We start from the raw sequence: 26,476 nt of genomic DNA, 5'->3' as shown, positions 1-26,476 counted from the left end.
TAAACTGACTGTAATAAAGTGAGCGTATTTGTGTGTGAGAGCTAAGCCAGTGAACAAACAGCAGTTCATCTTTCAAGATTCTCTTAAATTTTTCGCAGGGTTTCTTTAAAGATGAGTTACTGTAAAACTATTTGTATGTGCGTAGAAGGACTTATTATATTGAACTGTTAGTTGTTTATGTTGTAAATAAATTATTCTAATAACAAATGGTGTTTATTTAAATAAGAAAACTACATGTATTTGTATTGTGTTGGAAAACTAACGTTAGCCGGCGTTCGCTTCCTCTGCCGCCTGTTTTGCCATTTTCTGGATGCTTTTGACGGCGGCGTAGTGGATGGTCTTCTCCAAGGCATCTGTAAACAAAGAAACCATAAAAATAAAATATTACACACGCATTTTAAACTCAACGGTTCAAACGGGGTTAAAACGGCTGTTCTATGGAGATAGCAGAGGGACGTTTTTGGAAGAATAAAGAGAAAATCTATGAGTATTTTTAAAGATAAAAGATAAGATAAAAAAGTTTATTGCCACAACTAAGAATCTTACATTCCTTAAACATTATAATTGGTAAAATATTCTGCGCCCCCTTTGCTGTCACACTATGCCCATTGCCACAGATTGCTACTCTCGACCAAATCACTACATACTTTCAGTCAATTTTCAGAAATCTTAGATTGAAAACAATAGTACCAGCCTATGTATACACATGTCAACGTTTTAAACCTCCATTTACGTAGAAGGTTTAAAAAACATTTTCTTTGTATGTTTGCAAAGTTCGTAAACGATGTTTCCTCTCTAACATAACGGTTCCATGGGTCTTGGATAAATGGGATCCCACCAAAAACATTTCATGTAAAGTGTTGCCAAGACTAGGCGCATAAAGCTTTTACACTAAAAAGCTATCAGATCCCGTAGTAGGTACCAAGACTTAGTATGTAAGTCCTAACTTTATAAGCTCTAACTGTATAAAGCCAACATCTTGGTCAAACGTACAGTCCGGCTTGGCCGTTTCGTTGTCCAAGCCGAAACTACGAGGGTTCGAAAATACGGCGAAACGTGCCGAGAAAAGATATGCACTGCCTTTTGCCCTTTGTCTCGTCTTGGCGGGGGCACGGCCGTGCCCCCAGATAACCTACTACTGCGGTGACATATGACTATCATATGACGTTTTAGCATTATGGCATTACGGTGATAATGTCATTGATAACCTTGCGAGCCCACGTGGTGCGCACATGTCGCAAGTCCTAATTCCCCGCTAGATGTCGCTGTAACGCCCGCCGCGCGTCCATACATTATTCTACATCGCGGTGTTAAGATTTTTCTCGGAACCATGACCCGCCTTGAGCGATTAGTTTGCGGCAAGACCTTTACTAGAGCTACATTAACGGACTAGTAAAAATTTAGATAGATGATACGCACTCGATCATGTACTGCGGAGCCATCGCTATTCGCGGCGTGCCGTGTTGCTCAAGTTCCCGGACGCTGAACGTGCAGCACCTAGGACCGCCGGAGGTGTCCCTGCATGGCAAGCGCGGATCGAGCGACGTATCAGCTCGTTTAGGACTCTCATTGCAAAGCTGATCTGTTTTAGGGGGCCAACCGCCCCCGAGTAATGCGCTTTATGATGAACCAGGCGTTCGCGGGGACGGATGTCAGGCCCCGCGAGTCCCGCGACTACATGGCCAATGTCACAGAGCGCATCGACTTTCTAAAGCAGAAAGTCTATGCATGGGTAAACCGTATTCGTCGCTACAGAAAGCGTGTGGATCGATTCCAGCAGAATCGTCTTTTTCAAAGTGACCAAAGGAAGGTATACCGGAGGTGGGAGGAAGCCGACCCTCGTGTGTCCGACGTGCGGCTGCCGGATGCTACTGCCATGACTGATTATAAAAAACCTAACATAAGAAAAAGAATAAATAAAGAGAATTATAAACATTTATATTTCATTATTAAATTCAAAACATAATAATAGTAATACATTATTAAATTAAATTAAATATTATCAAAAAATGGCGGGACAACCTAGACACCTTTCTCAACAACTGGCCGGAGGCGGCACTATATCGGGAGTCGTGGAAGACAAGGGGAGAGGCCTTTGCCCAGCAGTGGGACACCATAATAGGCTAGTAAAAAAAAAAAAATTTAACGCATGTTTAAGTCGGTAGTAATTTTATACAATAATTTAATTATTTTGATTATTAAGGACCTCTTGACGAGTAAAGGCTTCCTCCATTTTACTCCACATTTTCCTATTTTGGGCTATGTTTATCCAGTCCCTACATTATTGAAATCCCTACATACTTTTAGTTAATTTTCAGAAATCCTAGATTGAAAACAATAGTAACAGACATACACATGTCAACGTTTTAAACCCCTTATTTACGTAGAGGGTTTAAAAAAACATTTTCTTTGTATGTTGCAAAGTTCGTAAACGATGTTTCCTCTCTAACATAACGGTTCCATAGGTCTTAGATAAATGCGATTAACTACTAAACGATCGCCCGTTCGGCCTTGTGAGTCACTTTAGTGCCATGCCAAACCATAAAGTCATATCTCTATACAACTGCTGCGGTGACATATGACGTTTTAGCACTATGGCATTACGGTGATAATGTCATTGATAACCCACCTGCGAGCCCACGTGGTGCGCACATGTCGCAAGTCCCAATTCCCCGCTAGATGTCGCTGTAACGTCCGCATACATTATTCTACATCGCGGTGTTAAGATTTTTCTCGGAATAATGACCCGGCTCGGACGAGTAGTTTGCGGCAAGACCTTACTTCATAGGATCATTTCTATAGTAAGCTCTTCACCAGGCTATCACAATACGTGAGCTGACCCCATCCACGAAGATGAGTCGTGGCGCGGTGCCCTGAGCGTGAGAGAGGCGATGACTGTATGGTCATCAGCCATCGATGATCGTTCACCTCCCTCCAGGGGGAGGCGTGGGGTACTGTCGCTGTCTGAGTGGCTGGTATTTTTAACCCAATTTAAGAAATTTTACGCAAGTATCGCTGTACATAATATTCGTTAAGGGCGTTTGGCAGGCAGAGAATTTCTAATAGATTTTTAAATTCAGTCCTAACTGACAGGCCGATATCGTCCGGAGGACTGATAATCAGTTTACCCTTAACAGTTTTGGACGACTTCACATGCGCCACTTCATATTGTATTCTGGCGATCATAGTGTAGTCAGAGAATATCTCTTCCTCCCATCTTCGCGATCACGATTTCATATTTTTTTAATAAAATATGTGAAAAACCACAACGCCTAAATTTAGACTGTTGACATAGTGCTAGTAGAGGGGTTAAGGTCGTCATGAGTCAACCAACAGTAAGAAAACTCTGTAATATTTTGATTGGGACCGGTTCCACCGTGACGGGGTGGCCTAGGGGTTTATAGTCCCCGGCAAGCTCGGTTCTCCAAACAAACGTAGTTACGCTCTCATAAAACGACTAGCTAGATTGCTCTGAAACTTTGTACTTACAATAAGGTATATCTTTATGTAGCTTCAGATATAGTAAAAAAATACAGCGAATTTAAGTTTTTCATACAAAACTTGTTTTTGCTCTATTTCGTTTGTTTTATCAGAGAGGATATAATAGGATAGAGCGGTACTGTCATAGTAAATTCACTGCCATCTATCGACACACGATTAAAACTAAAAATAAAAATATCAAAAAATTTATAAATGTTTTTTTTTTATTTGCACTAATTATTTTTATATTATTTTGACCCATGTTCTTTCACTGATATGCGTTAAAATTGTTAAATAACAAACGAAACCGTCAACGCTCCGAAAGTAGGCCAAAGGTAGTAGCGCCATCTGATCGAGAATCATATTTTCTTGATTTTCGAGGCACGTTTTTTCCTTAGACTGTATTCATCTATCACGAAGTTATATCTATCTTTGGTTTTATAAACTGGAGCTATATAAACATGCCATGTCATTGTATCTGCAAAGTTTCGTTACAATCCAACACGTAGTTTTAAAATGAGCACGAAACTCCGTTTGCATGGGAGGCGTTGAGCCGTTAGCCCGGATAGCTAAATACGCCGGTTCGAATTCGGCCTTCACCACTGGAAGGCTTCGTCATTTTTCTTTTATATATGACATCTATTTTAGTCTTACGTTGAAAATGACACTTACAGATCTTGTGCTGCCCCCTGACGGGGAAACGGAGCCTCAAGCTGACGGGGTTCGAGCAGACGAACACGTACGGGCTGTCGCTCTCCCCATCCGGGTACCTGACAACAAACCACTCGTGATTATACAGACAAAACCGGCCAAGTGCGAGTCGACCTCGCGCACTATGGGTTCCGTAACATTACGCAGAAAACGGCAAAATCACGTCTGTTGTATGGGAGCCCCATTAAAAAATTATTGTATGCTGTTTGTAGTATTTGTTGTTATAGAGGCAACATAAATACATCATCAGTGAAAATTTTAACTGTCTAGCTATCAAGGTTCATGAGATACAGACTGGTGACAGACAGACGGACAGTGGAATCTTAGTAATAGGGTCCCGTTTTTACCGGAACCCTAAAAACAGGACATTGGACAAAGAAAGGTGGAATAGTTACCAACCTAATATACTAGGACTACTAGCGTCATCTATTTCACTTAGACGGAACTAGTAATGTTAGTTTCCATATAAAATCTAGCCGTGGTGTTATTTTTGATACTGCATCCATCCATTTTATGTTTTAGCATATTACCATCAGATGGATAGATTATTAGCAGATTAAGGCAGAAAAAATTATTAAATTCAGACGGAGTATTCTTTTTTGTATTAAACGTACTTTTTCTGGTACTCCTCCTGGTTGAGACAGTCGTCCACGTTAACGCAGCCGAGCAGACACCCCGTTGGATAGAACGACGGAAACTTGAAGTTCTTTTCTGAGGAAAAATAATAGTAACGTTAGTAATGTAGAGACGACTAGCGCCATCTATGAGTATTCGACGATACTAATAATTAGGATATTTTGTTCAATGTAATTTAAGTTTAGTGTTAACGTAAATAAATAAATTAAGTCTTTAAATCTTTATTATACATTTGAAAATGAAGATTATTTTTTTGTTATTCATGCTTCACCAACAATTGTTGAGACTGATACATTAGAACATTACGGCGTGGTGTCACAATTACTTACAGGTAAACACCACATGCAAAACAAATATAAGTAAACAACTATAGAAATACCTAAATTTAACCTTATTTTCTAATTTATCTTTTAATAAATATTTTCTGACAGATGTTATAAATTGATTTAGTGAGTCATAGTGCATGTCCGCCTTGTCACAGCAACCATTAGCATTACAAAACCTGCATATTGGAGAGTTAGTGAGTTGTGTTGCTGAAATAATGTACTGGACGGACACATACATTATTTTTTAAATAGTGTTTTTGTCTAAATATTAACTTGCTATTTAAAATAAAAATATAAGTTTGTTACATATAATATACATAATTCTTATTGCCAAATACGGTTCTTATTTTAGGTCATAATTTCATAAAAGTAAATTCAATATTGCGTGCGATTAATAGATGGCGTTAGCAGTCCTAATATGTCCATATTCTATTTTGAAAATTATGTCGTTTTTCATAAAGCAAAATATTGAATTTACTTTCAAATAAGAACTTAAAATAAGATCGTATGTATATTTGGTTCAAAACTTTATTATGATATTTACGATTTGTTCTAAACTAAACCCGATACTACGTCAATGTAATACGGTCACCGATAGATGGCGCTAGTAAACGCTAATCTAAAAATAGAAGGTTCATCCAATTGAAGTCCATCTGTCAGATATGCGATTTTGGGTAGATATTTGCTGAGAGAGTAGAATAGATTTACCCGAGTTTGAAGTTAAGGGACACAAATATAGAAATGTTTTTTTTCTTCACTATGAAAGAATCCAGCATAAATAAATTAGTTATTGTATTGCACATTATTAAATATAAACGATTTCAAAAACGAAATTTATAGAATTACATGAAACAAAAAGCGGACGGACGGATACCTGGATAAAGTACGCGGTACTGGTTTTCTAGGGCTCGGATGACGTCCTGATCTGGTGGTTTCACCGTGGACGCGATCCAGAGGCGGCCGCGGTGGCTGGTGTACCAGGTTCGACCCTCGTGCCTGTAACACAATCACAATATATAAAACAAGTGCAAGTCGGACTCGCGCACTAAGGGTCCCCGTACCATTATGCAAAAAAAGGCAAAATAATCACGTTTGTTGTATGGGAGTCCATTTAAATATTTATTTTATTCTGTTTTTAGTATTTGTTGTTATAGCGGCAAAAGAAATACATCATCTGTGAAAAGTTAACTGTCTAGCTATCACGGTTCATGAGATACAGCCTGGTGACGTGGTGACAGACGGACAGTCAGCGGAGTCCTAGTAATAGGGTCCCGTTTTTTACCCTTTGGGTACGGAACCCTAAAAAGATAGATGTCAAATATGTCATATATAGGATTTTTTTTATGGAACACTGAGGGCACACACGCTAAATATGTACCTAATCTAATCCCGTGCTGCTACGCGAAAATGGTTTTTCTAACTTTTTGATTAACAATAATTGTTATTTACAGGTTAGGTAAGAAAAGCCAAACTATTTACAAGATTAGCGAAAGTATGTAAAATTTTAAGTATGTGGTCGTTTTCATTTTAACTTTTACTTTAAAGCGAGTCGTGTTTCAGTAACGTCTAACCGCGCGTCACATTCCTGACAAAATGTATGGGGGATTTGACATAAATAATTTAAAATTGGGTTAAAAAACCAGCCACTCAGACAGCGACAGTACCCCACGCCTCCCCCTGGAGGGAGGTGAACGATCATCGATGGCTGATGACCATACAGTCATCGCCTCTCTCACGCTCAGGGCACCGCGCCACGACTCATCTTCGTGGATGGGGTCAGCTCACGTATTGTGATAGCCTGGTGAAGAGCTTACTATAGAAATGATCCTATGAAGTAAGGTCTTGCCGCAAACTACTCTTCCGAGCCGGGTCATTATTCCGAGAAAAATCTTAACACCGCGATGTAGAATAATGTATGGGCGCTCGGCGGGCGGTACAGCGACATCTAGCGGGAAATTGGGACTTGCGACATGTGCGCTCCACGTGAGAATGAGGTTATCTTGTATGGCAAAACGTCGTATGTTACCATAAAACTTATAGTAAGATACGACCTTCTGGTTTTGACACTCACAAGGCCATACCAATCGATTGGACTCGCATTCAGTACAAATTAAACTACCTTGAAACTCAGTAAATCGTAAATATTACCAATAAATAAAGCATAAACGAAAGATAAATACGCTTATTCTTTAACGAAGAATTATTAAATCGCAATTGATTGATGATTAAGTAGATTATATGACTATACCTTTCTTGTCGAATGATGTTCCCTTTGACAGTTCCTTCAAGTCTACTTACTTCTCCTTCCCTACTTACGTGTACTTCTATTTCTTCTACTTGTTGCATAAAATTAAACTACTAGCTAAACTTTTGAGTGTTGTGGGCGGGTGGGGTGGGGTGAGTATAGATAGACAGAATACTGACATCTTGATCCCCTCAACAAGCAGCGAAGCCCAGGGCTGGTGCAGGGACAGGCAGCGGCCGGTGTCGCTCATCTCCTGGATCTCGGGGTCTTGGATGCGGCTCTGGCTGGAGTCGAAACCTGGGGTTTTGACCGCCACGGCGTACGCCTGGCTTTGTACGGACTCGTCGAACTGAAATTGGAATTATGAAATAAATGTACTAGGCATCAAAATAAAATAAATTTACTAGGCATCAAAATAAAATAAATTTAGTAGGCATCAAAATAAAATAAATTTATTAGGCATCAAAATAAAATAAATTTACTAGGCATCAAAATAAAATAAACTTACTAGGCATCAAAATAAAATAAATTTACTAGGCATCAAAATAAAAAAAATGTACTAGGCATCAAAATAAATGTACTCAGCATGAAATAGATAGTGACGATAGCCAAATATAACGGTACACATCCTTATTTCTATGGTACCAAAGGTGTGTTACAATATATTTGGCCACTTTGGCCTTCATTATCTGTTTCATGCTGTTTGTACCTTATGTTTGAAATGTAGGTATACATATATCTATATGCTGTAAAAATTATGAAATTACTCAATTTGAAACTTATTTAATTGGCCCAGGCATCAGTTTTACCTAAAGCAACATTTAAAAAGACATTACATCGTCACAGACGTTATGTAGGTACCGCCATCCAATTAGGGCTAACGCGTATGAATTCGCCGCTAGGGGCGCTAGTGTAGATGGTGTTCTTTTCCCTAGTTTGAAATGTCAAATGTCACTTGTCACTTCAATAACTGACAGCTGTTCTTTAGTCTTTTGGACCACCATCAACAGAGGCGCCAACTGGTGAGCAAAAAAACGATAGCCCTCATTCAGCTATCAATGCGGCTACAATATTTTGAGCGTCTCACAGGCCAATTCGAGTTTTGGTTATTAGATCAGTATCATATTGGAAACACATCTAAAAACTAAAACTCGAATTGGTCTATTAGTATTTGTTTGTCTATAACTCTATAGCAAAGATAGATATAACTCCGTAATAGATGGATACAGTCTACGGAAAAAACGTGCCTCGAAAATCAAGAAAATTTGATTCTCGATTAGATGGCGCCACTACCTTTGGCCTACTTTCGAATAGATGGCGTTGACGGTTTCGTTTGTTATTTAACAATTTTAACGCATATCAGTGAAATAACATGGGTCAAAATTATATAAAAATAATGAATGCAAATAAAAAAAAGATTTAACCATATAAAAATATTTTTTTGATATTTTTATTTTTAGCTTTAATCGTGTATCTAAGCTATAGATGGCAGTGAATTTACTGTGGCTACAAAATTTACTATGACAGTACCGCTCTATCCTATTATATCCTCTTTGCTCTATAGTAAAATGCGATGGCTGCTTATTATCATTAATACCGTACCCCTGTTTACCACCATCAAAATACATATATAGTATGTCAAAGGACTGTCTCATTTCAAACATAGGCAGAGAGCATCATATTATCTTTGTCTTACACTAGTACTAGCACCCAAAAGAAAAGGATGAGTATAGTATTTTTTGTTCTTTTTTACTGACAAGATTTGCTTGCCCGACTATAAATAAGAACCTGCAGCAGCGGCGCGTTGACCCCCGGCGCGACGTCCCTGTCGGTCGGCACCCCGACGTGCCCGTGCGCGTGCCCGTGCGCGTGCGCGTGCGCGTGCGCGTGCAGCATGGCGCTCCCGCCCCCGCCGCCGCCTGTCATCTCACGGATCCGATCTTCGTCCACATCGTGCTCTATCGTGTTGTCTTCCACTATTTGACGACCTGGAATAACAGTAGTAGAAAATAAAATATAAGTAAATAAAGTATGGAAAATGGGTCGGATGGGGCCTGTTAGGCTTCAGCAGCAACTGGCAAGATTACAAAATGATCGAGTTTAAACTGTTGTGAGACATATTAACATTAAATAGTTTTACGGTTTAGACTCATTTATTACCCAAGCACGCCTACAACGATAGCGCAAGACCTCCCCCTACCGGCTTTCTCGGCGCGCGCGCAGCGGGCGACGTGGCGCGCGGCAGTACGCGATACACGGCCGTCGTGAATGCTGCTCGCACTATTAATAGTGCTTGAGAAAGGAGACCTAGGCTCTCCGAAACATGTCGCGCGAGTGACTAAAATAAATGAGTCTAAAGCGTAAAATTATTTAATTACAAAATGATCTAAACTAATTCGATTCCCATCAGTAGGAAAAATTAAAAAGTATATTTAGGAACCGTACACCGTACCCTTTACCCCCTCTCTCACAGACTCACATACATATATCTTATGAAATATAGGAGAGCGCCATCTATATATACAATTAAATTTCACCGTCCATCGCGAGCCGTCACGAACGTCTGAACCGAAAAGTTAACTTTTTTTACCGACCTGCGAAGTCGAAGGTCATCTTCTTGGCCAGCCTGCTGGCATGTTTCTTGTCGTGTAAGGATTGTTGGTAACGGTTCAGTTTCTCCTTCTCACTCGCACTCAGCCACACGCTACCCGCGTTGAAATAGTCGCTGTCATCGTCAGTCACGCGCGTACGTCGCTCACTGAAATACGAATAAAAATATGAATTTTTGTTAGTTTTGAGTCCGAATAGTGACCGCTCCACGTTATAACTAAAATTGTCCAAACTAACAATTTCACAACGTTAAAAATTAAAACCGGCCAAGTGCGAGTCGGACTTGCCCACCGAGGGTTCTGTACTTTTTAGTATTTGTTGTTCTAGCGGCAACAGAATGCGAAATGGCGGCTTCCCAGCCTTTAGGCCGGTTCCGTTCCATGAGTCTCCATTAGCTTGGCACTCGCTTTCGTCTTGGCGTTTATCTCTCTCTGTCCCGTGGGAGTGCACAGCTGAGGGAGCGACACGGAAGATTGTGAAACATACCTGGTGCGATCGAACTCTAGAAGTCTATTCCTATGCGATACGGCTGCTTCCCAGCCTTTAGACCGGTTCCATTCCCCGAGTCTCTATTAGCTTGACACTCTTCGTCTTGGCGTTTATCTCTCTCTGTTCCCCAGGCTACACAGCTGAGTGAGCGAGACGGGAGACTGAAACATACCTGGTGCGATCGAACTCTAGAAGTCTATTCCTATGCGATACGGCTGCTTCCCAGCCTTTAGGCCGGTTCCGTTCCATGAGTCTCCATTAGCTTGGCACTCGCTTTCGTCTTGGCGTTTATCTCTCTCTGTCCCGTGGGAGTGCACAGCTGAGGGAGCGACACGGAAGATTGTGAAACATACCTGGTGCCATCGAACTCTAGAAGTCTATTCCTATGCGATACGGCTGCTTCCCAGCCTTTAGACCGGTTCCATTCCCCGAGTCTCTATTAGCTTGACACTCTTCGTCTTGGCGTTTATCTCTCTCTGTTCCCCAGGCTACACAGCTGAGTGAGCGAGACGGGAGACTGAAACATACCTGGTGCGATCGAACTCTAGAAGTCTATTCCTATGCGATACGGCTGCTTCCCAGCCTTTAGGCCGGTTCCGTTCCATGAGTCTCCATTAGCTTGGCACTCGCTTTCGTCTTGGCGTTTATCTCTCTCTGTCCCGTGGGAGTGCACAGCTGAGGGAGCGACACGGAAGATTGTGAAACATACCTGGTGCCATCGAACTCTAGAAGTCTATTCCTATGCGATACGGCTGCTTCCCAGCCTTTAGACCGGTTCCATTCCCCGAGTCTCTATTAGCTTGACACTCTTCGTCTTGGCGTTTATCTCTCTCTGTTCCCCAGGCTACACAGCTGATTGAGCGAGACGGGAGACTGAAACATACCTGGTGCGATCGAACTCTAGAAGTCTATTCCTATGCGATACGGCTGCTTCCCAGCCTTTAGGCCGGTTCCGTTCCATGAGAGTCTCCATTAGCTTGGCGCTCGCCTTTGTCTTGGCGTTTATTTCTCTCTGTTCCCCTGGGGTGCACACCTGGTAAAAATACAAGTGTCATTTGACCCAATATTACAAAAACAAAGGAGTAATTATTATGTTTCCGATCATTTCGTAACGATTTAAAAAAAAAAAAAAACACGATGACTAACAGTTTTTAAACCCTGCATTCTACTTACTTTTTTTTCAAATGTAATTCAGAAATGTGTTATATTTATACGGTCAAGAAATATCTCAAAATTCAAAACAGTAGTCTTATTTTATGCCAGCCAAAAACTTTAATAAATCTAATCTAATCTAAATAATCAGTCGCTAGTGTTAAGTCTAACATATTTAGTAACAATAGCTGTTATACACGGTGGCTAAAAAATAAGTGCATTCCCATTGCCAGGGAGGTTTTGGGATTATACTGAGCACCTTTTTCTATGGGACCAACCCCGAAATCGCGAAAATAAATTTGGCTGTTTCATTAATTTTGGCTGGTCCATTTTCTATGGGAGGGTAAATTTCTTTTTCGCGATTTCGCGGTTGGCCCCATAGTAAAAGTTGCTCAGTATAATCCCAAAACCTCCCTGGCAACGGGAAAGTACTTATTTTTTTGCCGCCCTGTGTAGTTTTACAGGAAATTCTGAAAAAGTTATTCTCAGGTAGTAGAAAATTTACCAAATTTCCGCAGAACAAGCACGGACCGGAGCCCTCCTGCTTGCAAACAACTCTGCCACACTGCAGACAGTTGTTGATCAACTCGTGCTTAGATGCTTGACAGTCACAGTGGTGACGGCCTGAAAGTCAAATACAATTCCTGGTTTAAAATTCTGTTTACTACGAAAAAGGTCTATGTACTCTACAAACTATGTACAGTCGCATCAGATATATCGGAGCGGCCGAGGTGCTCACATCTGAGTACAATAAGTACTGAAGTTGACTGAAGTAGCATGACAAATACGAATGTATCCGAGAAAGCATGATGAAAAATAATTATACACTACATCTGTAATAACTCAATTTGAATAGGGAATATTACGCGAAACTCTGCGTAGGGGGCGCCACTACCACAATCTGAGGGTCTATCGCAAAACAAGAAAATCGAAATTTCGTTATCTAACATCTCTGTCACTCTTGCATATTCGAGCGATAAAGAGGCAGATAGCGAAATTACGGATTCGCGTTTCCCGGTAGGTTCTCTGTAAACAAACTGCCTTCGTGCATCAATGTCATATTTTATTATCTCTGAAAACTTGTCAAAAAACTGTTAAAGGCATAGTATTTATAAGTTACTCTATGGTTCACTAAACAGGCTAGTGCTGCACTCTGGTGGCAGAACATTACAGTAATACCCCCTATTGTAAGAAATGAAAGAGCCTAGACAAAAATAAAAAATAAACTTATTCCTGTAAAATAGTGCAGCAATTTATGCATTAACTTTCAAAATATTTATCAGTACGGTTTTTACTCACTATTATTTTTAGTCGCTTTTGGCGACATGTTTTGGATTCTTTGGGAATCCATCCTCAGGCACGAGTGTCCGCGGCAGTCGTTGTGCCGTACTGATAAATATTTTGAAATATGTCTCACTATAGTATAAGTGCCATTAACTTTCAGTTGCTAGTGTAATAACTAATGCAATAAGAAAATATTAAGATTCAAAAAACCACCTTTCAACAACACAACTTGAGCATTCTTGCCCTCCTGCGAGTAAAGGTTGACAAACTTAGTCTTTTTCTTAGACTTGGCATCCTCTATGGGGGCGGGTTCAGGCTGTTTTGGAACCTCTGCGCTAATAAAATCCTGTTGCTGCTTGTTTTTAGATATCTTCTTCTTTTGCTGTTTAGGTGCCGCATTGCCTCCTGAAGAAATAAAAATGATAAAAGAGTTTACTAGATTTGCTGTATATTCTGTATTAGTTACTTGTAAATAAAGTACAATAAAGAATATTTTTATTGTTTTTTTATACCAATGTTTTTCTCTAAGTAGTATCAATTAAAATATTTATATTTGATTTGCATAACCCGGATTTTTGGGTGCGGGAATGAATAAGTTATTTTGTTTATTGTGAAATAGTTATCAAACTATGAATGGCCCAAACGGGCTTAGAAATGTTCAAATAGTTTATTTTTTTACAGTTTTTACCTATTTTTGGCTAGTATAAAACATTCCCGCACCCAAAATCCAGGGTATGATAACTAATGTAAGTTTGTATGCTTTTACTGTGAATAGAAATATTGATGCGCACATAGACACATTCATTGAAACTTACACTACTCCTACACTTCTATGTTAATTAAATATTGTTGCACAATTAACAACAATCAGTTTCTAAAAACTTACCCCTACTTGGAAATTTCCTTTTAGACAATTCAAGAAAGAAGTTTTTATGCTGCGGATTGTCGAAATCTAGCAGAGTACTCATGTGCTCCTTCAAGTCCTTTTCATTCTGGATTGACAAAATAAACCTGAAAAAAAAATTTGGGTAAATAGGATTTAAAAAAAGATAAATTAGATTTTTCAACCATATCACACACTTCGAAGGCAAATCCATTGTTAAATCTATTATGATACTTAGTTTTGTATGAAATCTTTAGAAAAAATAATAATAAGCAGTTAAACGAGTTAAAGAAGGTAAGCGCTTACTGTATCATTTCTCCAGGTATTTCGAAGTCCAATATTTTGGACAAGCCTTCACCAATCCATTGATCCATTTTAGGAACTTAGTTGCGCTTTTACGGGGTGTTCTAAGTTTTATTCAATTATTTTAACTTAAATTAGAAAGAAAATGAAAATGCATGCCACCACCATGCCACAATAGCATACAATGTCAAAATGTCAAAATCAAATCAACAGCTGATTCTGACAGTGAACTATTCAAGACAATGCTTATTTTTATTTTTTATGAAGCTTTTTAAAATCGTGATAAACATATACTCAAACGGCGTTACATAAAAAAGCTGTCAAATCAGCCAGTGTCAAGTGTCAAAATTGTTTTCCTTTGATTCGATTTCTATTCCGAATTTAAATATTTAAAGGTACGTGAACTACTTTGCATCGAAGTTCTTAAGTTACTAAACTAGACGTTAAACAAATCATTAAAATGGCTTCACTACATTAAAGGAAAATAATATTTTGTTTACGTAATTTTATAACCTCCTCTAAACCTTTCATCTTACAACATTTTGGGTCTTTCAGGAGCAAAATGTCTCTTTCTCCATTCCTTCGCACTCCAATGACGGACTTGACTGGTGGCATGATTAGCCACCAGTTACAAGGCCGCTGCCAGAAGGAGGAGATGAGGTACATGGACTGTTTGGAGGCCTATGGCCTGGATCGCGGGGAGATCAAGTGCAAAGCTCTGTTCGAGGACTATCGTGAATGCCACACTTTGACCAAACAGTTCAAAAGGTTCTTAGTAAGTAATATTTTCACAATACATTAATTGTTATGATAAACATTATGAGCAAGTGTAAAATTATGGGTTAAGCACTTGGAATGGTATGAAAATAAAATGATTAATAATTGTTGTCAAGCACAGCAACAATAACCAGATTTACAAGTGCAACAATGTTTTATTGATTATCTAATTTGAGTAAATCTATCTAGACCTAAAAAAAACTCGCTATTTTATTCTACTAGTCGATACAGTTAATGTTAATGACAACATATCTCCAAGGAACATTAGGTCTTATACTTGTCTGTCGTACAAAATATCCATAAAATCGTATATTTAGTACTCAAGAATATTTTTAGACAAGCAAAATTGAGAAAAATAAATGAAATAATCCTTGAATGCAATTAATTAATTAATTGTCTCAAAAACAAATCAGTTCACAAAACAGTATACACAATTGAACACTCTCTAAAACATTTGTACGTGTACAATCATCATCATCTTCCTCGCGTTGTCCCGGCATTTAGCCACGGCTCATGGGAGCCTGGGGTCCGCTTGGCAACTAATCCCAAGAATTGGCGTAGGCACTAGTTTTTACGAAAGCGACTGCCATCTGACCTTCCAACCCAGAGGGGAAACTAGGCCTTGTTGGGATTAGTCCGGTTTCCTCACGATGTTTTCCTTCACCGAAAAGCGACTGGTAAAATATCAAATATATTTCGTACATAAGTTCTGAAAAACTCATTGGTACGAGCCAGGTTTAAACCTGCGACCTTCGGATTGCAAGTCGCACGCTCTTACCGCTAGGCCACCAGCGCTTTTTTTTGTACGTGTACAATAACTGATCAAAATACTTAATTTATGTTAAAATATTTATAGACGCGACTATGACGTGACGATGTCTATTGTCTATAAATGTGATAACTTGGAAAGTACAACTCCCTTACCCATAAAACAGTCGCTACGAAAACACACCGATTCTCTTGTTGTGTGAAAGCATAATAATTGTACATACACCTTTTCTCTTTATAATATTAGAAAACTAGTCGATTTCTACCCACTACACTGATTGATCACATTTGTTATGCAATAGATCGTGAACATAATAGTTATATTATTTGCTGATGCTTTCATGTACAGTGAGCTGCGAAATTGCAGTTTTGTTTCTTTTTAAAAATAAAATAATGTGACATTTAAATAAAATGAGCTAACTTAAGGTTTTAAGACACTTTCTCTCCAGGGCCCTTTATTTTTTCCACCCTGTATATATATTTGTATATATGTATATATATATTATTTATTATGTTTATACATTATGATATAGTTAAGGTATAGTTATGGTTTCACTTATTTGCTTCTAAACGGTTTCTCACTGCACCTTGACATTTTTCTGTTTGGCCCTATGGTTGACTGTTAGAGAATGCCACGAGGCATTAAGTGCGCCATTTGTACTTTTTTTATGTGCAGTAAAGTTTTAAATAAAATAAATAAATAAAACCTCAGGTTTTAATTTTAGAAACCATTACAATCTTCTATTTTGTTACTCTTTTTTACTAGTTTTTTAAATGGTTTATTGTTGGTTTCCAGGTAATGAGAACAGAGAGAGAAAAGCAGATATCTGAAGGAAAACTCACTGGTGACAACAAGTATGTCACCCCTAAAGTAGACAGCTACTAAACAACCTGTAGTAAATTTGTAAAAATAATCGAAAATCAATGTAATGGTTATGTAAGTAAGTGTAATAAAATGCAAACAAAACAGTGTATTTTTGCTTCTACACCATCTCATTTGTTTTTTTTTATTATTAATCAGGTTAGATTTTAAGTTACGTAAGGAAAATGTGAAATACTGTACAAAATTTGTGCTTTGAAGTGTCTGTCATCATTGTGTGGCTTATTTAAATCTTGACATTATCAATTCGAGCCGAAAAACAGGGGCTCCTGGATATATTATACTACTCTTTGCTCCTGGGTCATTATCTGAGAATATGTAAAAAAAAATTGCTGTTTATTTTTCATAAAGAACAAGAATTACAATATTCTTAACTCTAATCTTATATTTTTAAGATTCTTATATTTTTTTCTTATCTGATTTTGTCTGTGGTTGCGTCTAATTGCCACGACTCTTTTCATACATTTTGTATGGGTCGCAAGTAGACCGCAAACATATCTTTGGCAATGACCCTCCTGTGCCCTATAGCCTATAATAGTTCACACGCCCCCTAAAACAAACAAACATTAACCTTTTTACACAGAAATACTTAATTTAGGCCAGTTATATTCATGTCGTTAAAAAAACTACGACTGTCTATGTCACATACATTCCAATCAAAAACTGTTATTTCTCTTACCAAAGTTCACGGTTTTCTAAAAAACAATGGCTTAAGTACTCAATCTTGGTTCACGCACGCCTTTGACGCACGCCCCCTAAAACAAACAAGCAATAAACCTTTTTACACAGAAATACTTAATTTAGGCCAGTTATATTCATGTCATTAAAAAAACTACGACTGTCTATGTCACATACATTCCTATCAAAAACTGTTATTTTTCTTACCAAAGTTCACGGTTTTCTAAAAAACAATGGCTTACACAATCTCGCCGTTTTTGCGCTCGCCCTGGACAGACTTGACGGGCGGAATGATCTCCCACCAGCTCTTCGGACGATGCGCCACCATGGAAATGGACATGATGGACTGTCTGGAGGCGTATGGACTGGACCGCGGCTTGAGGAAGTGCAAGGATCTGATGGATGAGTTCAAGGAGTGTCATACGATGACTCTACAGTTTAAGAGGTTCTTTGTAAGTTTATTTGAATTTTATGGGTACAAATCCACCATAAGTACGACGTCACTGTGCGGCGTAAGGGTCATCGGTCATAGAAAATTCTAATATCTGCCTCTATATCGTTCGTGATATAGGTACAAGAGTGAGGCAGATAGCGCAATTTCGATTTTCACGTTCACGATGGGGCCTCTGCTTATTTTGCCTCCTTCAGTGACGAAATTGTGTCGCAGAAGGAGGCAGCGGAACGTGCGCGTGAGAACGATGCTGACGTGACTGACGTGTATCCACTTCGCCGACGACGGGCTGGGGGCAGAGCCAGGCGCTATGCGCAGTGTAATATGGATCCTATCATCAGATCAGAACTAGATTAATATGGGACCACTATTTACTAATTACTAACAATATTCTATGAACATTAATGGTTCGAAATAAAGATTTTATTATTATTATTATAAATAAGTCGTTTAAAAAATGTAACAAAATTATATTGTTATATCTTAGCGCCTAATATTATCAGAATAGCAAGACCACCTAAGGCTAATCAGCTAAGCGAAACTAACGCAATGGAATGTTAGGCAGCTAATACAAGAATAGGACCTACTAGTACAAACACTACAAACCATATTTACAGTACATATGGTGCTACTTTCTCGCACTAGTGCGTAAAAGAGTACTTTTCGTGCATATGTCGAAAGTTTAAAGGGCCATATGTACTGTAAAACGTTGTACGATACACGTGCGAATGGGTAATTTGCAACTCGTGTCGATTTAAAACACTCCCTGCGGTCGTGTTTTAATTTATCGCCACTCGTTTCGAATTTCCTCTTTTCCGCACTTGTATCGTAAATAACTATTTTAATAGTTCGAAATTATAGTCAAACCACTTCACAGGAATTATGAATAGTACAAAAGTTTAAATGACGACCAATTCACCGAATCCAACCTACCCTAATTCCTTCTTGCTGAACTACGTTAGTACAGTCGCCATCAGATATATCGGAGCGGCCGAGGTGTTCACAATATCTGAACACGCACTCTAACGCCCTGACAATAGAGGCGTGTTCAGATATTTGTGAGCGCCTTGGCCGCTCCGATATATCTGATGGCGACTGTACCTCACTCTTTCAAAAGTAGGTCTGCTCTGCTCTAAGTTCAAAATAACATAAAGCTTAATTTATTTCAGGCGATGCGAGCCGAACGCGAAAGGCAAATAGCAGAGGGAAAATTGAAAGGAGAGTGCCGATATGTCACCCCTAAAATAGATAGTTTCTGATTTACGGAAAATACGAAGCTCAATCTTGTATTTAGGTATTTTGCTCAAAGTTCTTCCGAAATATACGGGTATGTTTAATAGTAAACTTATTTCTAGGTACAATTATTATACCGGATCTCTTTGTTTGAAATTGACATAATTAATGAAAGTCATAATGTAACAATTGTCAGATTATCATTACTGATAATTTTGGAACCGTTAATTTTCCAGGATTTTCGTAAGGTTATCCTATTATAGAACAAACCTAACCTAACTTAGGTTTGTTTTATGGCAATCCTGAAAAGTTACGCGTTTCTGAGAAAAACCAAATTATCACTAACGAAAATGCGGACAAACAATACATTATGACTTAAAACTTTATAGGAAACAATACAGACCCTTATTATACATATGGGTGATATAGGTATAGGCAGAGGTACATACCCCGGTTATAGTCATACTTGTTATGGCCATTTTTTGCCCGGATGCTGCACTTCATGATAAAAGCAAGCCGCTTTGCACAGTGCTAGTAGGGACCAAACTGAGTGATTTGACCCGCAGCAGCGCAAGTTTCACCCCTTAGGAACAGAGATGGCGCCACTTCTTTAAAAAATATTTCAAAAAATTCTACAAGCTAAACCAATGAACCGATTTAAATATTTAATATCTCAAATGAAAGCTCATTATATACATTACTTTTAAAAAAAGACTAAAAAAATATATACTGATTACTTTCGACAAAAAACGGCATCTTAAGTTTTTTTTTTTTACTCGATTGATAGTTTTTACTTGGTTTCTCAAAAAAAATGTACGGAACATGAATAGCTTAATACATGTATATATTACTGAATAAATAACAAGTATTATAAAAAAAAACTGACACCGATACCTCTCATACTTCACGAAATATAAAAGTTTGAATGTGAGTGTAAATTTCTTCAAAATATATTTAAAAAAATTCTACAAGCTTAACTATTTGACCGATTTCAATGTTTAATATCTCAAATAAAAGCTCTTTATATACATTACTTATAAAAAAATACTCATAAAACATATACTGAACCCTTTTGGCAAAAAACGGCATCTTAAGTTTTTTTTCTTACTCGATTGATAGTTTTTACTTGATTTCTTAAAAAAAATATTATGGAACATGAATAGTTTAATAAATATATATATAGTACTGAGTATATAAAAGTATTACAAAAAAACCTGACACCCATACCTTTCATTCTTCACGAAATATTTAAGTTCAATTATGCACGTTCTTACAAATAAATCCTTTAAAAGAAATCTTCTACCGCAGTAAGTGCACTGATTTTAATATGAAATGTGTCATATGAAAAGAAATCACCCAATTTATTTTAATAAATAAAAAAATTATAAATAAAAACTGAATAAAGTTTTTTCCTGGTGGTGAATTACAAAAAAATATAACAAATCTAAAATTAGGAATTATTTTTATTTAAAGTGACTACATTTGTAAACAAAAAACTTAAATGTCCTCTTCGGGTTCATATTTCATATTTATTTATTGCAACCATGGTTTTATAGGTATTACAAATTCTTGGTAGTTCCACATGGACCCCGTGGGGGCATAGCAATATTACATGCATACTTAGGATCTAATCTTAAATCTATGTGTATAATATAAAAGTAGGTCAATTTAGTAGTTTTTATACATATAAGCCGAATTGAATCAGGTAATTGTCAGTGTATTAAATACAAAAATAAACGGGCAACTAATTATTATTAGGTGATGTCAAATTATATGGTTCACGGTAGATGTAAAACTGAAAAAGAAAAGTCGTTTTGTTAAGTACTCGTACCATTCCAATACTACAAAATCACTGATCATACATGAACTGGTTGCTGTAGATTACTGTTGAATTATTTTTGTGCCTAGTTGATAACCATTAAACCTATAATTTTGTGCCAGACCTATAATTAGTGGTCAGCATGCAAAATAACCCTGGATTGAAAATTACATTAACTTACTTTTGATTTGTACAGCCACATTTGCATGATTTACACTGGGCTGTGCATGGCCAGCTGACGCGACGACACCCACAATGCATAGTTTCGCAGCCAGATTTGCAGCCACAATGGTCCAAGAGGCTTAATTGAGACCAAATCGCTGTAAATGCCGACCATTCCGGAGTCCAACTCTCTTTTTCCTCAGTCCATCCCCAAAAAGATGTACATGGTATGGAAACTTCTAGTTTCAGAGCGTTTCCCCATATATGGCCCTCTTGGTAAGCTGCTCGAAGTGCATGTTTATAGAGAGCAGCTGATGTAGGTGGCAGGGTTGGCAGGTTCTAATTTCTCGGCCAAATCAGATTTGTTCCCTGAACGACGCCCTCCATTGACTGACAACGAAGGTGGACAAATTTGGTTTTCGTACTGGAAGAATTCGTTCAGATCAAGCTGCCTTTCTCTGGCCACTATAAAAAGACGGGAAAATAGGAGTATGTCAACTTTTAAGTTTTTGATTTTGTCAGTTGTCAGGTGTGTAACTACATATTTTAATTTTAGTATAAAGTAACCCTAGATTTGTGTTATTGTTTGGCCAAACGGAACACATAAACGTAAATGAAGTTCACAAATATTTGTTTGCTTCAAAAAACAAGCTTGTGTCAAGCCTGCCACCTACATCAGCTGCTCTCTATAAACATGCACTTCGAGCCGCTTACCAAGCGGGCCATATATGGGGAAACGCTATGAAACCAGAAGTTTCCATACCGTGTCCATCTTCTTGGGGATGGACTGAGGAAAAAGAGAGTTGGACTCCGGAATGGTCGGCATTTACAGCGATTTGGTCGCAATTAAGCCTCTTGGACCATTGTGGCTGCAAATCTGGCTGCGAAACTATGCGTTGTGAGTGTCGTCGCGTCAGCTTACCATGCACAGCCCAGTGTAAATCATGCAAAGGTGGCTGTACAAATCAAAAGTAAGTTAATGTAATTTTCAATCCAGAGTTATTTTGCATGCTGACCACTGATTATAGGTCTGGCACAAAATTATAGGTTTAATGGTAATCAACTAGGCACAAAAATAATTCAACAGTAAATCTACAGGCACAAAATTTTTCCAACAGTAATCTACAGCAACCAGTTCATGTATGATCGGTGATTTTGTAGTATTGAAATGGTACGAGTACTTCTCAAAACGACTTTTTTTTTCAGTTCTACATCTACCGGTGAACCCGAAGAGGACATTTAAGTTTTTTGTTTACAAATGTAGTCACTTTAAATAAAAATAATTCCTTATTTTAGATTTGTTATATTTTTTGTAATTCAGCACCAGGAAAAAACTTTATTCAGTTTTTATTTATTATTATTTTATTTATTAAAATAAATTGGGTGATTTCTTTTCATATGGCACATTTCATATTAAAATCAGTGCACTTACTGCGGTTGAAGATTTTTTTAAAGAATTTATTTGTAAGAACGTGCATAATTGAACTTAAATATTTCGTGAAGAATGAAAGGTATGGGTGTCGGGTTTTTTTGTAATACTTTTATATACTCAGTACTATATATATATTTATTAAACTATTCATGTTCCATAATTTTTTTTTTTATGAAATCAAGTAAAAACTATCAATCGAGTAAGAAAAAAAACTTAAGATGCAGTTTTTTGCCAAAAGTATTCAGTATATGTTTTTTGAATATTTTTTTATAAGTAGTATATATAATGACCTTTTATTTGAGATATTAAACATTAAAATCGGTCGAATAGTTTAGCTTGTAGAATTATTTGCAATATATCTTGAAGAAATTTACACTCACATTCAAACTTTCATATTTCGAGAAGTATTAGAGATATCGGTGTCGGGTTTTTTTTATAATACTTGTTATTTATTCAGTAATATATACATGCATTAAACTATTCATATTCCATACAATTTTTTTGAGAAACCAAGTAAAAACTATCAATCGAGTAAAAAAAAAAACTTAAGATGCCGTTTTTTGTCGAAAGTAATCAGTATATATTTTTTTTAAAGTAATGTATATAATGCGCTTTCATTTGAGATATTAAACATTTAAATCGGTTCATTGGTTTAGCTTGTAGAATTTTTTGAAATATTTTTTAAAGAAGTGGCGCCATCTCTGTTCCTAAGGGGTGAAACTGCCGCTGCTGCGGGTTAAATCGCTCAGTTTGGTCCCTACTATCACTGTGCAAAGCGGCTTGCTTTTATCATGAAGTGCAGCATTTTGTTCATAACAAGTATGACTATTACGCTCTGCATCAGGTACAAGCTGCAACGTAGGAGAGCCCCTTATGTCCTCTAAACTACACGTTATTGGTGTACGAGCGGCATACAGCCTTCCTTATTTAGCTGACTCAGCTCTAAAATTTAGGAACAGACTTATTTTTAAACACATTCATCTCAGGTACCGTAAAACTGTAACTTAGTGATCGGGGATTTGGTTGCCACTAGGGGTAAAAAATAATGTTTTTTTAGGGTTCCGTACCCAAAGGGTAAAAACGGAACCCTGTTACTAAGACTCCACTGTCCGTCTGTCTGTCTGTCTGTCTGTCCGTCTGTCTGTCACCAGGCTGTATCTCATGAACCGTGATAGCTAGACAGTTGAAATTTTCACAGATGATGTATTTCTGTTGCGGCTATAACAAGAAATACTAAAAAAGTACGGAACCCTCGGTGCGCGAGATTTTGAAAACCGCCTAAATTAACTACGTACGTAGTAGAGCGTATATATATGGACCAGCGGCGCTTGGTTTCGAGTTGTGGGCGTATGAAGGTGTTTATCTTACGTAAATCTATACGTTCTATCACGCACTAGCCGGCGACCGTTTTTTGCCGCCAAGTCATGGTCGGTCATGCTCGCCCGTGTTTTTGCAAGGAATTTTGGCGCCAAACTATTACAATACTACTTAAGACGATAGTCGCTGATGTGTCCTTGAGCGTCTCAGCGTCTCTGTACCCGCACCCTACTCACTGCATGCGATCGTACGTGAATTTCGTTTCGCGGCACCACAACGAGGTTCAAAGAATAAGCTACAGCCCAGAAGCGCGCGCGCTATACTCGTATTTGTGTATCTTTTGCAGATATTTTGTCGTTTGAGTATGAGTAGATCATGCGTTTAGTGGAGCTCGTAAATTATAATAAAAATATATTCCCTTGTGCATTGTACTTTATTATGTTAATTTGTGTCTTATCTGTTTCTTACAAATAAATACCTAATTTAATTCGACAGATTAAGATTTATAGCTAGAGCTTAGTATGTAATAAATTGAGGCGTGCAGCACAGATTAATAAATAGTTACTACGTCGTGCAGTGTGTTTATTTTATAGTCATTTTTTTATCCGTAATAATTAAATATAAATAATGCCATTAATAGTTAACTTATAAAATTAAATACCTACTACCTAGTCTACCTACATATAAAATTTTAGGAATTGTTACCTACCTATTAGTGTTAAACTAGTATTATTTATCGAAGTTTTCTCAAACATTACGTGGGAAATATCGTATCATTATATTACAAACGCGCCACAACCAAATCAGCGCTCTGCAGTTAGGTATTTATTTTTTGGTCATAATAACTCCGATATAGTGGTTAACGGCTATTTATGATTAACCCTCGTGGACGTCAGCTGCCGCTCCATTGGTGAGTAAGGAATGGCAGCCAGCGAAACACGCAAAATAAAAATTGTCATCGCCTCCCGCTTGATACTTTGTCAGATAATAGTTTAGATGCTAATGTGATTAAAAAAAATGGCCAGCCGGTTGTATCTCGGTGGACCGTCAGCTGGTCACATGAACATGTAAAAAAAATATTTTCAGTCATCACATCCCATTTCATATACTTTGTCAGTACGTTTGATTTTTTCCTTTCGCCTTAATTTATTCGCCAAAAAAAAAACGACAAGCCGTTTTTGTATTTTTACTAAACGGCTAACGGCTTTATCAGGGTCGTTATTTATAAATATTATAGTTTATATTTGGATTATGCCTACTTTTATTTATGATTAGCTTATAAAAGAATATCAATTGACTCTTACTTGTCACTGTTCGTTTTCATCATCAACCATCAGCAATCAATGGGAGATTACTCAATCTCCCAACACAATAAAAAAAAGATAACTTAAAAATAAATCGAATTTAAACTATCGTGAGACATCATTATTAACTTAACTAACTTGGCGGTTTCACTCTCGTACTTTTAGTCACTCGCGCGACATGTTTCGGAGAGCCTAGGTCTCCATTTTCAAGCACTAACATTACCTGAGTGAGTAGCGGTCACGACGGCAAGGACGGACGGGGGACGATGTTAGTGCTTGAAAATGGAGACCTAGGCTCTCCGAAACATGTCGCGCGAGTGACTAAAAATACGTGAGTGAAACCGCTTAGTTAACTTAAAAATAAATATCTAATATACACAACGTAAATTGATAGCCTATATTAATCAAGTAAATATTATTTTGTTAGGAATCGAACTTTATTAAAAACGTAGAAATGCGCATGTTAGAAAACTTTTATTTTTATATTTCAAATGAAGCTTTCTCAAACATAAGTGGAAATATTGTTATTATTTTCGTAATAATAGGCTGCGAAACACCGTGTTAAGCGCGTCAGAAACAAATCAACTTTCTGCAGTTATTTAGTCTTTGGCCACAAGAACTCCAAGTTTATTGCACTTGGGCTCAGCACAAGCCTACAGATTACAAGGAAGGCACAGAGCGACGAGCGACACAGCCTCCTCGTCCCAAAGCTAGCACGCGACTGCCGGCGTGCCGGCCACGTCGTTTTCGAGCCACATACGCACGAAATGTTGAATAATATTCGATTTCTTTAAAAAAATATGTTTTTTTAACATTATGAAACGTTGCATTTGTAGTGCCTGTTAAAACATTTATTCTAGTTTACGAATCGAATAAACCATACGTTTAGAAGATATAAGCAAAGTTAGTCGCAAAACGGCCTGTCGTAATGTTCCTTTTATGGAGAAACTATAAGTTACAGGGAAAAAGTCAAACGTTAGGAATGTTGTACATAAAATGTAGATTCATATATATTTTTTCATAATTTTTTGTTGAACCGTTAAGAAGATATATACTCTAGAAAGTAAGAGTTTACGGCCAAAAATAGCGACTAGCGCCTTAATATGGATCCTATCATCAGATCAGAACTAGATTAATATGGGACCACTATTTACTAATTACTAACAATATTCTATGGACATTAATGGTTCGAAATAAAGATTTAATTAATTAATCATATTTTAACAGCGATATTGTAGGCCATAATAATTGTGTTATTTTGTCTGTTTTTGCGCGTGACTTGAAATTATTTGAGAATCATCGTGTAGTAACAATAACATATGCTATAATATCCCATTAATACTTAAGCTACCCGCTTAAGGCTTAAAACGCACTGCGATTATTTTCTTGCGGTTTCAGTCTAATTTCTTGCGATTTTAGTCGCAAGTGCATGCGCTTATGAAGCATGCCGTATGCCTACATAACATTTTTTTTTTTGCGGTCCTGAAACCGCAAGAAATTAATCCTGCGTTCTAAGCCTTAACCTTTTAGACGCCT

General features: G+C 37.6%; 3 protein-coding genes and 2 non-coding genes across 5 annotated transcripts; 3 read left to right on the top strand and 2 right to left on the bottom strand.

Moving 5' to 3' along the window:
* Window positions 1-164: 164 nt before the first annotated feature.
* On the bottom strand, window positions 165-14,296 carry LOC134749418 (activating signal cointegrator 1). Its single transcript, XM_063684341.1, has 12 exons — window positions 14,123-14,296; window positions 13,820-13,944; window positions 13,147-13,338; window positions 12,155-12,273; window positions 11,382-11,530; window positions 9,993-10,156; window positions 9,187-9,386; window positions 7,578-7,747; window positions 6,028-6,149; window positions 4,806-4,902; window positions 4,153-4,250; window positions 165-353 (listed from the first exon to the last, which is right to left on the bottom strand). Exons 1-12 carry the CDS (start codon window positions 14,188-14,190, stop codon window positions 265-267), a joined length of 1,593 nt encoding a protein of 530 aa, XP_063540411.1. The 5' UTR covers window positions 14,191-14,296; the 3' UTR covers window positions 165-264.
* LOC134749793 (small nucleolar RNA U3) lies at window positions 2,772-2,973 on the top strand. The gene has a single exon (XR_010128517.1). It is a non-coding gene; the product is annotated as a small nucleolar RNA U3 (small nucleolar RNA).
* Window positions 6,796-6,997, bottom strand: LOC134749792 (small nucleolar RNA U3). The gene has a single exon (XR_010128516.1). It is a non-coding gene; the product is annotated as a small nucleolar RNA U3 (small nucleolar RNA).
* A 156-nt stretch (window positions 14,297-14,452) lies between the features above and the next one.
* Window positions 14,453-16,635, top strand: LOC134749442 (NADH dehydrogenase [ubiquinone] iron-sulfur protein 5-like). The gene is made up of 3 exons (XM_063684377.1): window positions 14,453-14,514; window positions 14,675-14,894; window positions 16,461-16,635. The coding sequence occupies exons 2-3, from the start codon at window positions 14,682-14,684 to the stop codon at window positions 16,548-16,550; spliced, it is 303 nt and encodes a 100-aa protein (XP_063540447.1). The 5' UTR covers window positions 14,453-14,514; window positions 14,675-14,681; the 3' UTR covers window positions 16,551-16,635.
* Window positions 16,636-17,406: 771 nt separating this feature from the next.
* LOC134749393 (NADH dehydrogenase [ubiquinone] iron-sulfur protein 5-like) lies at window positions 17,407-19,017 on the top strand. The gene is made up of 2 exons (XM_063684313.1): window positions 17,407-17,674; window positions 18,843-19,017. The coding sequence occupies exons 1-2, from the start codon at window positions 17,456-17,458 to the stop codon at window positions 18,930-18,932; spliced, it is 309 nt and encodes a 102-aa protein (XP_063540383.1). The 5' UTR covers window positions 17,407-17,455; the 3' UTR covers window positions 18,933-19,017.
* Window positions 19,018-26,476: the final 7,459 nt, after the last annotated feature.

The sequence above is a fragment of the Cydia strobilella genome, chromosome 18, assembly GCF_947568885.1.
Source record: "Cydia strobilella chromosome 18, ilCydStro3.1, whole genome shotgun sequence".
NCBI lineage: Eukaryota > Metazoa > Arthropoda > Insecta > Lepidoptera > Tortricidae > Cydia > Cydia strobilella.
This window is presented reverse-complemented; position numbering and strand designations above follow the sequence as displayed.

Bases quoted from the DNA above. Each gene is read 5' to 3' on its own strand.
- LOC134749418 (XM_063684341.1), bottom strand. From the start codon at position 14,190: ATGGATCAATGGATTGGTGAAGGCTTGTCCAAAATATTGGACTTCGAA. The intron at 13,339-13,819 runs GTAAGTTTTTAG...TTATTTCTTCAG, and splicing joins AAGGAAATTTCCAAGTAGGG to GAGGCAATGCGGCACCTAAA. The intron at 4,903-6,027 runs GTATCCGTCCGT...ATTTTTCCTCAG, and splicing joins GTACCGCGTACTTTATCCAG to AAAAGAACTTCAAGTTTCCG.
- LOC134749442 (XM_063684377.1), top strand. From the start codon at position 14,682: ATGTCTCTTTCTCCATTCCTTCGCACTCCAATGACGGACTTGACTGGT. The intron at 14,895-16,460 runs GTAAGTAATATT...GTTGGTTTCCAG, and splicing joins AACAGTTCAAAAGGTTCTTA to GTAATGAGAACAGAGAGAGA.
- LOC134749393 (XM_063684313.1), top strand. From the start codon at position 17,456: ATGGCTTACACAATCTCGCCGTTTTTGCGCTCGCCCTGGACAGACTTG. The intron at 17,675-18,842 runs GTAAGTTTATTT...AATTTATTTCAG, and splicing joins TACAGTTTAAGAGGTTCTTT to GCGATGCGAGCCGAACGCGA.